The 18,081-nt window shown below is 33.0% G+C and overlaps 1 protein-coding gene across 1 annotated transcript in view; it reads left to right on the top strand.

The window, feature by feature from the left end:
• Positions 1 to 614: 614 nt before the first annotated feature.
• Positions 615 to 18,081, top strand: part of LRP1B (LDL receptor related protein 1B) — a 374,764-nt gene continuing 357,297 nt past the window's right edge. The window contains exons 1-2 of the mRNA XM_077956546.1: positions 615 to 801; positions 3,769 to 3,973. Coding sequence (XP_077812672.1) covers positions 752 to 801; positions 3,769 to 3,973 — 255 coding nt within the window. The 5' untranslated portion in view covers positions 615 to 751. The remainder of the gene's footprint in view (positions 802 to 3,768; positions 3,974 to 18,081) is intronic.

Here is an 18,081-nt window from a genome sequence, read left to right as displayed (position 1 = left end):
GCATGCTTTAGCTGGCAATTAATTTCTTTTTCTCTTGTTTTGTTTTTTATCTCATTAGTTGAATAGAAGCAAATAAATTGCCACATTAACCTATTAAAACATTATCTACCATTGTTTGATAGTTTCAAGTAAGGAGTTAGATTTTGGATTTCTCATACTGTTGTAATTTTCCATGTGTTTGCTTTTCCTGGACATCTCCAGATCTATAGTATCAAGGGAATACTCATGATGATTGTACCAAAGTGATATTGCTGACATAAGATTTTCAAAAGCATCTCTAAATTGTTACACGTTGGATACTTTCGAAAATTTATTAAGATACAGGAAAGATAGAGAGCCACCATTTTCCAAAATGAAAGACAATTATTTAATTTAATTTTATTTATGAGAATAAATATAATGACATTTTTGTAAAAATTGCTCCCTTTATATATGTATAATCAGCTATCAATTGTAGGTATCACAGTGACTACATTTTTATTTAGGAGATTTTGTGGAGAAGTGGTTGATGAAATAACAGCTATACATGTATATCTTAATGCTTTTTCTGTCCAGAAGTCATTTTTTTTTTAAATAAAAATATATATTTTTTCTTTTTCTTCCCCCACTAGATGTGGGTTCTGTGGAAGGACTTGCCTATCACAGAGCCTGGGATACACTGTACTGGACAAGCTCCACCACCTCATCCATCACCAGACACACTGTGGACCAGACTCGACCTGGAGCATTTGACAGGGAAGCTGTCATCACCATGTCGGAGGATGACCACCCACATGTGCTAGCCTTGGATGAATGTCAAAAGTAAGAAACAGTGTAGTTTTATTTCTTCATTATAGTTATAAGTCAAAAGAATATCAGAGTTCTGTTAATTTTAAGAAGAATTAATTTTAAAATAAAGTTTTTCTTTGAAGTTTTATTTTCACAATTCATAAAACTTTTTTTATGTAAGAGCATCATAAATGTGAAAAAATAAAATCTGGACCCTTTAAATGCCAGGCTTCATCTCTCTGAGAAATCCAGTAAAAACAAATTTAAATAATTAAAGGCAAAATGGAAAGAGACAATACTATGCTGGAAAAGGCCGAAGAAGAAGACATTAATGCATAGCTGATTGGAATCATAAATTTAAAAAAAACAAGATACACGGAAGATTAAGAGTTTTTTTTTTTTTTTTTTTTTTCCATTTTAATCAAGTAATTATAGCATCTGGAGATCTCCCAAATTGAAATACAAAAGAAAGCAAACTGCAGCAATACAAAAATATTTGTGTGCAGCTGTCTTTTCATCACTAGGTACTTGATAATAGTCTAAGTGTTCTACAGCTGTTTGATGATATATTGTACAGACAGCTAAAATAATGTTTGTAAAAAAATCACAACAAAAGAAAATATTCTGTATATAAAATATACTCAGTGAATAAAAACAAAGAAAAAAATTGTGTTTTGGGGGATGTCTTAAAGCAGTTACAAAAAAAAAAAACAAAAAAAAACAAAAAAACAAAAAAACAAAAAAACACCTGAAGAACAAAGCACAGGTAAGGGACAAAGAATATCTATCAACTTTCACTCTCATATACAATATGGTAAAGTTGTTTGTTAACTATAAGAAAATGCTTTTTATTTTTAAATGAAACAAATAAACAAAAATCAGACCAATCTGGCCTTCCTTGAGCAAAACTAGAAGAGTTCTTTTTAGGTGAGATTTTAAAAGAAAAAAAAAAAAAGGTTGAAGAATAAAAAGCAATGACAGATAATCACTGACCCTGACCACTTATCAGAAGAAAGGACTAAGTAACATGAATTGGTCAGTGTGAAAATAGCTGTAAATCTGAACCTTTCTGTAGAGCTAAAAGTGAGGTCAGATTTAATTCACTTAATTGAACATCATCTTATATGTGAAAATTCTGAAGGTTGAGCAATGCAATGACTCATGATGGAGCTGAGGAGACTGCTCCCACCACTGTCCTATCAGGATATGGTTTGCTGGCTCAGCTGCATTTATCTCAACACATCACCAAAAGAATCTCAGGACAATAATAAATGTCACACAGTAGGAATAAAAGAGTTGGGCGAAGGAATTTATAAGTCAGTTTTAAAATAAAAATGAAGCGGTCACTCATGATATTATGTACGATGAGTTTTAATTAGTAAGTGCTTTATCCTGTAATTATTTATTACATAGGCTAACATTTACACTTTTCACCTTGCATATGGTGAACTGTAAATTAAAATTAAACATGTAAAAATTTCAATTTGATAATTATTTGTAATTAAAGTATGAAAAGGCAATTTATCATATATGTAAATGACACCTTCAAAACACCATTGTATGTTAATAGATTAACAGATATTTTAAAATAAAATCCTAAATTGCAAATCAAAGTTAGGCTCTCTAAGTTTAAAATTTGGTTCAGTTACTAATTATTTGTGAAAACTTTAACTACTTAAGCTCTCTGGACCATTCTGTTTTCTCACCTGTGAAATGAAGTGGGGAGGGTGGAATGAAAGGAACACTACTAACACCTCTAAAATTCTCTTGTTATAAAACCTACAATCTAGGAAAATATTGTAAATAAATTATAGGTTTAATACTTTACATTCTATGCATAACTTTTAAAATGTTTTAATTCACTATTTTTATATTAAAAATCACAATTTATAAGTAAAATTACCAACAATGAAAATTGAATACAAACATTTTTGTTGTTAATTTGACAATTATTTGGCAATTTTGGTAATAAGTGTCACAAAATACTCAAAACCATCTATTGAATAACTTTGTTGGCTGTAATGCTAAACTGCTTTTAAACGATTATACCTAGGAATCCATAGAGAACAGATACTATGCTGAAGAATTTAAGAGTCACTCCTAGAGTTTTAGAAATGATATTGTAATTTATAGAAAAATCACACTGGCCTGGCGCGGTGGCTCAAGCCTGTAATCCCAGCACTTTGGGAGGCCAAGACGGGTGGATCACGAGGTCAGGAGATCGAGACCATCCTGGCTAGCACGGTGAAACCCCGTCTCTACTAAAAATACAAAAAAACTAGCCGGGCGAGGCGGGCACCTGTAGTCCCAGCTACTCAGGAGGCAGGAGAATGGCGTGAACCTGGGAGGCGGAGCTTGCAGTGAGCTGAGATCCGGCCACTGCACTCCAGCCTGGGTGACAGAGCGAGACTCCGTCTCAAAAAAAAAAAAAAAAAAAAAAAAAAAAAAAAGAAAAATCACGCTAAGAGAGAAAAGAGAAATGTAAAAAACAGGAGTTTAGTAATTTCCTTTCTCCAAAACAAATACAAAAGAGAATGTAGAATTTAAAAAGGAAAATTAGAAGGGGAAGATTTTTATTTTCATCAATTGAAGCAGATAATTATACTTAGGATAAGAATGATTATACTGGATCAGCTGAAATGTGGTAATAAGTTAGAGTATATTTGCAGTTTGTGGAAAACAAACTTAAGATCACTGTTTTGTTCTTGATTAAAATAAATCCTCATGCAACTGACAATTTAACTAAATTATTTGAAGGAATACCCAGTAAATCATTTTTTTAGAAGTAGGTTCTAGGTTTCATTTAAGAACCCGGGTAAAATTAACATGCAAATATTATATGCATATCTCCTTTTATTACCTAGACTTTGTTAAGTGTCATAGAATATGAGGTAAATAATTCTGCTTCTTTTTAAACAGCTTGCTATTGACATGTTTCTATTAGTATTTTTACTCTTGATGAGAAGTTTGACTTATAGTTACAATTTTCATTTTCATTAGTTTAATGTTTTGGACCAACTGGAATGAACAGCATCCAAGTATCATGAGATCTACTCTGACTGGGAAGAATGCTCAAGTAGTGGTCAGTACAGACATACTCACTCCAAATGGACTCACTATCGACTACCGTGCAGAGAAGTTGTATTTCTCAGATGGCAGTCTAGGAAAAATTGAAAGGTGTGAATATGATGGATCCCAGAGACATGTAAGTTAATGAAGAATTTCTTGGTTATAGAGTTATGCAATGATATATTTAAAACACATATGATTTATACTCTCCTAAAATGTGCATATCAGGGAATTTCAAAATAGCCTATTGATTGAAACAATCCAGTTGAATAACTAATCTATCACACACAAAAGAAAATTGTGCACAGTATTTTGAAAACTTCTTTCAAATGTATTTGCTACCATAGAGACAGCTCAACCCATAAACTTTTTCTGGAGCAGCAATAACTAATTTCCTTCTAGTTATTAATTGAACTGGAATGGTTAGAGTGATTTGAGTATGCTTCTTTGTTATGTATAGCTTTTAAAAATGTGAAATAAAATTGATTAGTTGCCCCAGGATAAAAGAAAATTAGAAAAGAAAGAAATGATCCTCTGTGTTTGTGTCCTTAAAGCAACCTAAGAAGCTCTGAAGAGAGGAGAATGGGTCAAGTCTATTCTAATCACTGGACTCTCTTTTATCTGGGTTCAAAATGAATGTTAGTGGAAGAGTTGCTATGCTATCCCTTGAGAGCACTTACAGCAGGTATTTAGGGCCTGAAGAATAGTGAGATGCTAGGACACCCCCTTATCCTGTGAGGAGTAGCCTTGGCAACTGGGAAACTCAGTGGTTAGATCTGGGTGGCTACACCACTAGAGAAATCTGGACCCATGTCTCTACCACTATACAGGCCTGATGGACAAAATGATCCTCAGGCTCCTCACACCTCTACTGCATTGAAGAAGGTCTAGAATGTAATACAATTTTTTTCTTAAAGGGCCAGATAGTAAATATTTGAAGCCTCATGGACCATATGATCTCTGTTACAACTACAGTGTTTCATGGCACTAATGCAGACATAGAGAATATGTAAATAAATAGGCCTGACAGTACTCAAATAAAGTTTTATTTACAGAAATAGACAACAAATCAGCAAATTCTATACATATGGAACAAATTCTATATGGCTAAGCACACTGTTTAATTCAGTTGGAGATTGAATTGACCTTAGGCAAATTATTTAACCTTTATAAACTTTAGTTTTCTGATATGCAAATTCTCTTTCAGGGTAATTATGAAGATTATAGTGCAAAAGTATGTGACTCAGAATACAGCATAGAAATTCTAAATAAACCTAGTATATAATGCTTTTGAAGAGACAGGTAAATCATTGTCCTGAATGTGGTGTTATTTTTTATTCTGTCATGATACTAAAAAAAAATGAGTTTATAACTCTTTATTCTCCTCAATGATTTTTGTTTATACCTATTTTGCACTTCCCCACCCATTTATTCTTATGTATGGTAATTACAGCTACAGTAAGTGGTCCAGTAATAAGATACCACTAACGTAATTTAAAGGATTTGTTCTGACATTTAAAATATGTGCTTTGTTTAATTGCAACTCATCATTTTCCATCCCTGCCCAAGGAAGGATGATTTCTGATTGGCCCCCAAAGTTAGAAAACTATTTCAAAGTCTACTGTATTCTTACATGCATCCAGATTACCTCATCTTTATCCTCATATGGATTCAAATTAATTTTTAAAAAGTTAATATTTTTGTTAATAAAATGAGCAATACATTTGTAAAATTCTTTATTTTGTAAAAGTTAATTTAGGGACTATTTATGGACTGTTTTGAAGACTTTGTACAGATTTATTAAGACTTCGGACTGTATCCATTTACTAATCACCCTACTAGCTAAGTCACTGATTGATAATTGTGTTCTAGATACTGTGCTAAGCACTTTATGTTTCATGTTTTTATAGCCCTCCCCGTGGTAGGCATTCTTATGATGATCCCCATTTACAGATGAAGAAAATGAGGCACAAAGAAGTTTAGTGCTTGTTTGGGAACACCTCGCCACGTATGTAGTAGGAAGGTGATTCTACCCCTGGTGATCTCACTTCAGCACCTGTGCACACCATCATGCTAAATTTGAAAATACTTACAAAGGACTAAACTAAGTGTACACAACCTGGCCACTTCCTCATGCCTTGCAATTAGCAATACATTTGTTCTCTCCTTCTTCCTCGCATATCTTTAATATGTTATCCATAAACACTTTGCACAGTAAATATTTCAATTCATTACTGAGTATGAAACTATGCCTAGTAAAATTTGAAGTTCTGCTGATGCACGTAGTAAACCAAGTAGATTTACTCAACTTGTCAGCACACATCACATTACTTTGACATACATTTTAAGAACCTTAGTAAAATCGACAGGGAAGACAATGGAGAAGAGCATCCAACTCTAAGTGACACATTATCCCCTTTAAAACTGCTCTCTGATAGAGACGTAGAGCTTCTGCATAATCTTTTTGAAATACTCTTTACATAGGCTTCTCCATTATGTCAAGACAAGCTAATCATTTGAAGCTGGGGTCATCAAAGCTCTTTTAAAAGAGAAAGATCACTATGCATCCTCACACCATTGTAAGGACCTTTATTATAGCTTTGTGTCTAAAACTGTTTAATAGATATTCTGAAGGCTTAGACAGATATTACAGCATCTCTACTCTGGCCTATGTTATATAAGACTTTTCTCTTTGTTTTTAGTATTCTTTTCACTTTCGTGTTTAGATATACCCATTGCTTAGCTGTGTGACAAATGGTGCAATCAGGAAAAGGAAAGTCTAAATACTTATTATTCATCTCAGAAATTAATATTTATGAAATTCATATTCTGTAATTATTAGTAAAGATAATTTTACAAAATAAATACTAGAATAAAAGTTGGATGTTTATTTACTTCTTTAAAAGTTATAGTTTTAAAGCAATGTTAAATTTAATCCTTACATTTGGTATTGACTAATTGCATGAACATTACCAAGTCATTTAAATTCCTTATGCTTTTTAAAAAATATAATTTTATTTTAGGTTCAGGGGGCCCATGTTCTTGTTTTGTTTATTACATGGCATAATGCATAATAGTGGGAATCAAAGCTCTTATACTTTATAATTAATGTAGGTATAAAAACAAATGACAGCTAAAATCAACATAATTGTGATGTTCTGTAATTTTGTGGAAATTAGCAGAAGTCATTGTTAATTCAAAAAGGTAAAATAAACGTTCTTTGTCCCCATATCTAGTTGAGGAAGTAAAACATATACTCAAAGATAGTTAACAATATGAAATTAAATCCTTGACATTTTAATGATAATTCTCAATATTTTAGTTCTCAATCTTTCCTTGTTCTGAAAAGCCAAAAATTCATACACAGGCTGTTCTTTTATACAAGGGACCTTTATAAACAGCACCATCATTTGTGTGTTTGTACCTAGATTTGCCTTGAAATCCAACTGTTATTGTTAGGTAGCCTTGAAAAAAACAGATAATCTAACACATGCCAGTGTTCACAGCAACCAGGTGACTTCCACTTACTACATGAAATGAAAGCATTGTCAATTGTTGTAGTCCACTCAAATTGCTATAACAAAATATTACTCCTATTTTTTTTCACTCCTCATTTCATTCTCTTTGGGCAACCATGCGAATATAATCTTTCATATATATATATATTCAATTTATATTTTATTTTTAAGTAGATCTGCAAATCCACAGAATAAGTTGCATTTTTATATTTTGGAGTACACTGTGAAAGGCACTGCAGAAATGTGTGACAGGTTAAAAACTATAGGTGTAGAAAGAATGCTATTTAGGAAATAGAAAGTATAGTTATGAAGACTGAAGGATTCTATAAAAGACTTAAAATACTCACCAAGAAATATAAGAAGAAATGCAAAACGTTGTTCATTGTATAATGTGAAAAAATGCTGAAGCAATGCAATAAAAAGGAGTGCTAGAAAAGTGACAGTTACAGAAGGGAACATTTCTTTTGCATAATTGCATATTTTCTAACTTTGAATAAAGCAGGTAATAGCAGAAGGCAATCTCAAGAGTAGGGAGATCAGATATCCCCAGGGAAGTGAACAGATTAGAAAGAAGCTAGACGTCTTAATCTGGAATATTAGATACAGGGTATCTTTAATGAGAAAGAAGTAACCTATATTTAAGTTCATAGATTTTAAAGTGTTGGAGAGATTCTTGTAAATTTAGACCTTGTGTGCCCTCGAACGCAGTATGATGCCATGGGTCTTCCAAAGCCTGTTTGAAAAGTATGCCTTCTTTTGAGTATCTATAGGAATTAGACCGTAGTCAAGTAAATTTTCAAAACTGTGTTTAAACAAAGTCTGATAGGCTTAGTCATTGAATTACATCTTAAAGCTTTTAATATGCTCATGAACATTATGAATATTCTGAATGGAAAACAGTATGTAGCTTTGTTCTGATCAGAAAACAGATTTTGTTTGTTTGTTTGTTTTTTGTTTGTTTGTTTTAATTTTTTAACATGGGTCAGGTGCAGTGGATCCTGCCTGTAATCCCAGCACTTTGGGAGGCCGAGGCAGGCAAATCACCTGAGGTCGGGAGTTCGAGACCAGCCTGACGAACATACTGAAACCCCCTTCCTACTAAAAATACAAAAAATTAGCTGGGCATGGTGGCACATGCCTGTAGTCCCAGCTACTCGGGAGGCTGAGGCAGGACTATCGCCTGAACCCAGGAGGTGGAGGTTGCAGTGAGCCGACATCATGTCACTATACTCCAGCCTGGCAATGGAGCGAGACTGTCTCAAAAAAAAAAAAAAAAAAAAAACAAAAAAAACAAACAAAACAAAACAAAACAAAACAAAACAAAAAAAACAATTAACATGGTGTGTCATGGGCATGTGTTTGTAGAGATTTGAAAAATGCTGATACACTATTGACAACTCACTTAGTTTATCATAGAAATATTATATAACCCATTGCTTATCAGTAGACCAGAGAAACAGATCCTTTCAAACAGCAAAAATAAACCAAAATGTGTTTTTTAATATACATTTTTATCTTTCAATGTTTTAAATCTGAAGTTTAATAAGCCCATTAGTTTTTTCTATCAAACTTAGTGTTAAGTTTTATTATTCTATTTTATCTTAGAGAGTGGTCACAATAAAATACAAGTCTGCACAGTTTAATTTTGACTTGCATTGATAAAAATAATATGATTGGCTGGGTTTTTCTGATTTTAATACCACAGTAGCTTATGTAGTGGTTCTACCTAAATATCGAGGAATGCATTCTTTATTCAGTGATATGAAACTGAATGTTTGGGGAAAATGTAGTTATTAAGGCAAAAAAAAAATCCAGAGAATAATTCTGTAATGTTTCTTTTTTATTTTTTCTGTTTTGTATCTATCATCTCTGTTGTTCCAGTAACTGAAACATTAACTGATGCTGACAGGGGCTAAGACAGCATGATTATAACCTATCTCCCTGCAGTTACCCTGTAAGTGTTAATCATTTCGTGGAAAGTATCTGCTACCTGCATGATACCTTTCCAAAAGAGATATTTATGTTCCTAGAAATTGCAATTGCTCATGTTCCTTACCACTGACATTCTTTTAAAAACTTAGTCCAAAATTGTTTTCAGAATATATTCCTGAGAAGAAATCTTAAATCTTATGACTTATCTTTAGAATGAAAAGGATTTTTATGACTAATTTAACTCCTAAATAAACACACTCTGATTACATGAACTCTTTTAAGTGAGAATAGGAGAGCAAGTTAAATAAATAAGCTAGTTTTAATTACAAGAACAATCACGAGGAAATGAGATATTTTATCTTCTTATGGCGCACACACACACACACAGTCGAAAGGAAATATTTAGTGCCATAAAATACTGAGACTAGTGCTGCCTTGGGTGATAGGATTTTCAAAACTGATGATGAGTTCTTGAAAATGTATACAAAATGAGGTAAAGTCATCTCTCAATTTACATAGAAGTTATGGTCTCTGAAAAATAATAAATGTATATTAAATCTCCTGAAATACTTTTGTATATATGTAAAATGGGATTAAATTCCAGGATCAGATAATTATAAGTAAGTTTTCACCTTTGAGAATATCTTGTAGGACATTTGAAACCTGGGCAGAGTCTCAGGCAAGTCATTGTACAGAACTGCCCCATGTATTGCAGGGTATCCCGATTCCTGGTTCTTTACCACTAGACTACATAGCTATCAGCCCCACCTTACCCCACTCCTATCAAGCAAAAATATGCTTCCAACATTTTCCAAAGTCATAGAAGGAATGGGACTGCCTTGATTGAGAGCTAATAAGATGGGTAATTGTCTTAAAAAGAGATGTGAAGAAAGTTCTCCTGACAGCAGTGATTTTTCTATTCTGTCTTGCATGCCTCAAATACATGGGATGTTGGGTCTATCAATAGCTGGGTAAATCATACACAAGAAGCAGAGTACCTGACTGTTAGCCTAAGACTTCTCCAGACTTTAATTTTAACAGATCAGTCAATTGAATAAATAGGACTGCATATATCCAGTACCTTTTACATGATGGATGTTGCAATCAAGTATATTATAAAGAAGTCCATTATCTACTAAATTCTGAGAGGCTGCCGGAAATCGAATGTTTTATTGTCTTTCACATTTCTCTGAATTCAAGAGGCATCATTCAATATTCAGATTATGATGTCCAATATTGATTTCAGTACATTTTAAGTATTCTTGGGCCTGAATAGTTATTCAAATTATAATCAGACCTTAATAACTTTCTAATTTATTTAAAAATGATCTTTATAACTTTCTAATCTTTAGAACACTTTTAACACAAATGTGATAAAAGTAAAGAATATGGAAAGTCTATGAATTCTATTAATCCATTAAAATTATCATGTAAAACATATTTTTCCATGGGGAGATTTAGTATACGTTAAGTGATAAGTATAGAGTGAATACTTTAATATGCTGTCTCTCAGGCTAGATGCATAAAAATATTTCTTGAATGAAAAAATGAATGTTGTTGTCTTCATGTACTCTGTTTGCCATAACAAAATACCTTAGACTGGGTGGCTCAAAAAACAGAAATTTACTTTCTCACAGTTCTGGAGGTTGGAATTCTGACCTCAGGATGCCAGCATGGTCAGGATGGCGAGGGCCTCTTTTCCTGGCTTATGGATGGTCATCTTCTCACTGTGTCCTCACATGGCCATCCCTTGTATGCGCATGGGGACTGGGTTGGGGGCTGGGGGAGAGAGAGAGAGAGAGAGAGATCTAGGCCACAAATTCTATAAAATTAGTAACCTACCCTTATGACCTTATTTAACCTAAATTATCTCCTTAATGGTCATATTTCCAAGCACAGTCATATTGGGAGTTAAGGCTTCAACATGTAAATTTTGCAGGGAAGCACAGTTCAGCCCATAGTCACTGTGAATCTGTTTCTATAGGCAAAAAGCATTCTTCTCTCTATATATGCACACACATTTATATGTATTATATATTAAATATAAATTTATATATGCATATATACATTTATACATTATATATATTATATATATATACACACACACACATTTAAAAAGTCCCAAAATTGTTAATAGAAGCCTTGAGGTTGTGAAATTTTAAGTGATTTACTTTTACCTGTGTGCGTTTCTAGAGGAGATAACAAATATTTATGAATGAAGGAAGAAATATGCATTTGTGCTTGTGAATTTTTAATTAAACGTTTTTATTTGGAGATAACTGTAGATTCACATGAAGTTGTACGAAGTAATACAGAAGGATCAAGTGTACTCTTTACCTAGTTTTCCCTAATGATTACATCTTGGAAAAGTATACTACAGTCTCACAACCAGGGTATAGACAACGATGCGGTCAAGATACAGAACATTTCCCTCATTCCATTGATCCCTCATGTTGCTTTTTTGCATAGCTGTGCACACTTCCCTTCTTTCCCACTCCTTTCTTAATCACCTCCAACCACTAATTTATTTTCTACTTCCATAGCTTTGTCACTTTAAGAAACTTAAATAGAACCTTTAAGAAACTTTTCAAGAAACTTTATAACTTCTTTATAAAGAAACTTTAAGAAACTTATATAATGGAATTATACAGGGCATTTCCTTTAGGGACTGACCCTTTCCATTCAATAGAATTCTCTGGAGATTCATTCAGGTTGTTTCATGTGTGACTAGTCTGTTCTCTTTTCTGCTGAGTAGTATCTATGATATGAATAAGCCACAGTATCTGTATTCACTTGTTGAAAGTCATCAGGGCCATTTCTAATGTTTGGCTATTATGAATGAAGCTTTCATGAACATTTGTGCACTGATTCTAGAATAAACATAATTCTTCATTCTCTGTAATAAATGTCTAAGAGTTCAATCACTGGGTCATACGTTAGTGGCATGTTTAGTTTTTTTAAGAAACTGACAATCTGCTTTCCAGAATGACTGTAGCATTTTACATTCCTACTTACAGTTTATGAGTTATTTATATATTTTAGATGATACTTTTTTGTTGGCTATGTGGTTTGTAAATATTTTCCCCCATTTTGTAGTTTTTCCATTCTTTTCACATGAGTTTTATGCTGAGCAACATTTATTTTGATTATTTTTAATTTATCATTTTTTTCTTTCATGGTTCATGCTTTTGATGTTTAGACTAATAATTCTTTCCCTAGCTTTAGATTCCAAAGATTTTATTCTATTTTTTCTAAAAGTGTTATAGTTTCACATTTCACATTTAAGTTCATGATTCATTTTGAACTTATTTTTGCATTTGGTCAGAAACTTAGATCAAGTTCCACTTTTTGCCTATCGATGTCTATCTTTTTTATCTTTCTTCTTTGAGACAGAGTCTTGTTCTGTTGCCTAGGCTGGAGTACAGTGGTGCAATCTCGGCTCATTGCAACCTGTGCTTCCTGGGTTCAAGTGATTCTTCTGCCCCAGCCTCCCGAGTAGTTGAGACTACAAGCGCGTGCCACCACGCCCGGCTAACTTTTTGTATTTTTGGTAGAGACGGGGTTTCACCATGTTAGCCAGGCTGCTCTCCTGACCTCGTGATCCACCCGCCTTGGCCTCCCAAAGTGCTGGGATTACAGGAGTGAGCCACCGCGCCCAGCCAGATGTCCATCTTTTCTCTAATTGCTTGTATACTTTTTTCAAAAATCATCTGGGCATAACTGTAGGTGTCTATATTGGGGTTCCCTGTTCTTTTCCATTTATTTAATGAGTTTACCACTCTGTCAATACCACATAACCTTGATTTTCAAAGTTTTTTTAGATATTCTATTTTCTTTGCCATTTTGCATAGGTTTTAGAATAATCTATCCACATCTACAAAATGTCTGATATATCTATAGTGTTTTCAGGTATATTCTTTGTCCAGCTTTTTTAGCGGTGGCTTTAGGTACTGCAGTATATATACATTACTTATCAGTCTACAAGCATCACCATTTAACCAGTAAAGTGAAGCATAGAAACTTTACATCCCTTTACATTTCTTTAGCCTCCCCTGTTTGTAATATAATTATCTTAAAGATTTACTCTGCACACAACAGTGTTAGATTTTGTTTGCTTCAACCATCAAACAAGTTAGAAAACTACTATGAGATGGAAAGCCTATTTTTGTTCACTCATATTTTTGCTCACAGTGTTCTCTTTTTTCTTGATGTTCACAGGTTTCTTCTTTAATTGCTTACTTCCTTTTGTACATTCTTTGCCATCTGTTTTGTCAAATTATCTTAATTTCCTTTCATATGAGACTGTTTTGATGTTCCATTTATTTCTGATATTTTCCCTTGACATAGGTTACTGGGTTGACAGCTTTCGTTTCATATTTGAAAAATATTGGGCTACTTCCTTCTGTTCTCTGATTTCTGATGAGAAATCTATTATTATTAAAATTGTTTTCTTCTATGTAACATGCAGTTTTCCTCTGGCTGCTATTAAGATTTGTTTCTTGTCTCTAGTTTTCAGAAGTTTATTTTTATTTTTAATCAGCAAATAATAATTGTATATATTTCAGGAATACAAGGTGATATTTTGATGTATGTATATGTTGTGGGATGATTGTTCAAGCTAATTAACATATTAATCACCTCACCCATGTACTTACTCATTTTTGTACTATTTATCTCCAAAGTTAATTGCTTATGTCTAACTGGAAATTTGTACCCTTTGACCAACATCTTTTTCCCCATCCCACCTTCACTCCTGACTTAGGTAGCTACTATTCTACTCTCTACCAATAAGAGTCTGAGTTTTTAGATTCCACATGTGAGCTCCTGAAGTATTTGTCTTTCTGTGCCTGGCTCATTTCACTTAGCATAATGTACTCCAAGTACACCCATGTTGCTACAAATGACAGTTTCAGAAGTTAACTTATGATGTGTCTTGGGTTTATACTCTGTGCGCTTTCCTCTGCTTTTGGAATCTATAGGTATATGTCTCTTGCCAGATTGGTGGTTTTCAGCCTTTATTTTTTCAAGTCCCCTTTTAGCCCCACAGATTCTCCTCTCCTTGTAGGACTCTGACATGAAGATGAGGTCTTTTATTATAGTCTCACAGGTCATTGGAGTTTCGTTCAGTTTTTTTTTTTTTCTTTCTACTTTTTCTTTGGTGTTGTGACTGGTTATTTCTGTTATTCTACTTTTTAGTTTACTGACACATCATCCATTTCCTCCATTCTGCTGTCGAATTTATTCACTGAGCTTTTTATTTAAATTATTGTATGTTCAGTTCTAAAATTTCCATTTTGTTCTGGTTTGTTTCTTTTTTATTTTTTTTTTTAAACTGAGATTTTCCATATCTTTCCTAAAGCCTTTAATTTTTTTTTTTTAAATTCTTATTATGGCTACTTTTAAATCTTTTTCAAATAGTTTTTACACCCCTGTCATCTTGGTGTTAACATCTATTACTTGTGATTTTTTTCAGTCTCTTTGAAATCTTCCTGGTTCTTGGTATGATGAGTGATTTTGTTTGAACTTAAACATGTTTTATTACATGTATCTCCATATTTTCAACCCTTCTATTTTAACTGTCTTTCCCTGACATTGGTCTGGGAGGGGAAGTGAGGGGTGCTACCCTATCAAAGTAGCAGGTCCTCCATTCAGCCTTCGTTGGTACCAGAGATGAAACTGGGACTCCTCTGTGCTTCTGGATGAAGTGTGGGAGTTCAGGCTACCTAGATGGCCTCTACAGTGCCACCTAGAGGATGATGGTGGAAGTCCTGACTCTCCAGTGAGCTGCTTGTGACACCACCTCAGCAGAGAAGGGGAGGGCATTTTATTACCATCAGGTGTGTGTGGAAGCCCAGGATCCCCACTTGGCCTTTGCTGGTGTGGGTGTGTCACAGCCTTTTTCCTGTGGTGTTTGGCTACAGTAAAGTTTTCTGCTGTGCTTGCTAGGTTGTTTCTTTCCTGGCCTTTTAGCTCCAGAGAGCAGGTTATTGCTATTACTATTTCTTCTGTGTATGTTGCCATTTCGGGGTTGCCAGCTTATACAATTTGAATCTGAGATACATGAGACAAAATGACACTCAAGAACCACACTTCCGTGGTATTTCTTGGTACCAAGATACCCAGCTGGGTTGCTTTTTCTCTCTACTTTTGCAGTTTCCTTATGTTTGTTTTCTGTATAATTTCAAGTTGTATGTAAGAGAGGAATCAAGAAATGTGTGTCTACTCCATTTTTCTAGGAGCATAAGTTAATGTGCTCATAGATTTTTAGACATTCAGAATAGAAAAAAAAGGAAACATCTATTTGTGTTTTCTTAAAGACACTTTTAAAGATCTAAGCTGATTTATGTCCTATACGTCTATAAAACAAGGCCCATACATTGCCAATGAATTTAAACAGGAATAAGACTTATTAAAGACTTATTAAACACACATGATATGGAATAATCTATAGCCTAAAGACATTGAAATCACTGATTATCCACCTCAGAGAAATAAAGATTGGAAAATAAAGATGGTTGATTGTGTTGTCTAAATGTTATTGTCTGTAATGATAATGTATAGATGTGATCACAGAGTATAATGAAGTTTATATGAATATATGACATTGTCAAATATAGGTATCTAAGTAAGAATAAGAAATAAGTAAAAAGAAAACTAAAATTAGTGTTAGATAACATTGTTTCAGCGTTGGACTGGTTCAAAAGAACTGTGTGATCTTAAGCAATTATTTTAATCTTTTCGAATTTCAGATTTGACGTTTTGGGCTAGACTTAAACTTATTTTCCAACTCTAACTTTTTATGCTTTTACCATTGGTCATGTAGAACTTAACTAGATCAACCATTTGATATATATTTTATAGTACATTCATATAAATAACAAGATGGTGCCACATCTTGAATATTTCAGACATGGAGACAGTCTTGGTAGTAAAATAGAACATACTAGAACATACTGCTTTTCAGGAAGCAGTATGATGCACAGAAATTAATAAACTTAGATTGTTTACACACATTTGACACTTAGATATAAGACCTGTTGTTTAGTAAACTGAGGACATTTCTTAATCCTTCTACACTTTAATTTCTGCTGTAGAATATGACTAATAGTTTATGCCTGATAGGATGTATTTTGAGGGGTTAAAGTAACTATCATATGAAATTTAGCACCTGACAACAGTTAATGACAAATGCTATTTCTTGTAAATCCCCCCTTGAATTATGAAATTTAAAAAATAAACCAAGTTTAAAATTGTGTAACTACATTCACTACACACGTACACATGTGTATAAACATGAATGATATCTATATAATTAACTATAAATGGCCTCATTTCTTCTTTTGTAGGAATAATAACATCTAAAGAAAGGCAATTTGTTTTTCATCTTTGTATCTCCAAAAGCAATATACCCAAAGTCTGATGCATTGCTCTGTTCAGCAAAATTCACTGAAGAAATGAGTATATGAGTAAATAAACTAAAAGATAAATTATAAAAAAGGATTCTCTGAATAAAATGAAAAAAACAAAAAAACAAAAAAACAAAGAGCTTAAAAAAAAGAAAAGACCAAAATCAAAGTTTAGCTATTTTGAAGGCCTCAGCTATCCAGGGTAACTGATATTCCTATCCAGTAAGATAGGAATGATATTGCAGTAGGCATAATGGTGTTTATTTCTTACACAATTCCTTTGATTTAAGTCCACATACATTTCAGTGATGGTTCAGCTTGGTTAGTCTTGCAAATTAAAGTATTACTGAAGCCAGACTGTCTGAAAAGAGATGTGTTCTTGGAGAAGAATAATGGTCAGTATCCAGGGCAACTAGTGTATTCATCCAGAAAATAACTGGTGTCCCTTCAGCATGAGATATTGATACTGATGGATTGATTGAACATTTCCTAGAAACTTTCAATTTTTAGGCATCAGATGGAATTTTCAAAAGGCCAGCAGCCACCTCTCCTACCTGCCTCATTGTATAAATTCATCTACAAAGATTAAAATAACAGATAGCTAACGACAGTCATTCTACGTGTGTGTGTGTATGTATTCATATATATATTTATAATTATATATATACATATATATTTATAAATTTATATATATATATGAGCACATTTCTTTCAGATTAACTTTGCTTACAAACTGAACAGAGGGAGAAGCATACAAATAAGCTTAAAAATATTTCCTTTGGTGAAATTATTCAGCAGATAAAAGGAAAAGTAGGAGATTTAAAAGTTTAATGTTTGAATTCATCAAATTCTCAAATAACTTACATTAATTTTTCTCTTCTCTGAATTTCTTATTTTTTATATTGTTCTTGAGCAGGTTATAATGTATTTTTTGTAAGTTTTACACATAAGAAAACTAACGAATTTATTTGAGCTTGAGGCAATATCTCTGTGTTTGACTCTCTGAGAACATTTAAAATAAAAAAAGATTAAAACTAACTAATTATTAACCATTTAAAAATTATTTAAACTAGTTTACAATAAAAACTCAGATACTGTATGACTACAACTAAATAACTCAAGCATGCGCTTTTTCTGAACTTCTAGCAGCCAAGACATTACGGGCAGACTGTTAAGTTATCCAGTGCTTTGATTTGATAGAGGAGAACAAAACTGTTAAGGAGAAGTCATTTTTTTATAGTCCTTTGATTTAAAAATGTTATTATAACAAGATCTTTTATTTACATAGGAATTTTGAGAATATATTAAAAAATGCTAAATTATTTCTAGCAGCACGTAATAATAAATAAGTCATCGAAAGGAATATGGCTGACCATTAATATATAAAA

Source organism: Macaca mulatta, chromosome 12, assembly GCF_049350105.2.
Source record: "Macaca mulatta isolate MMU2019108-1 chromosome 12, T2T-MMU8v2.0, whole genome shotgun sequence".
Classification (NCBI taxonomy): Eukaryota; Metazoa; Chordata; class Mammalia; order Primates; family Cercopithecidae; genus Macaca; species Macaca mulatta.
Note: the sequence above shows the minus strand (reverse complement) of the source record. Positions and strands in the feature narration are given on the sequence as shown.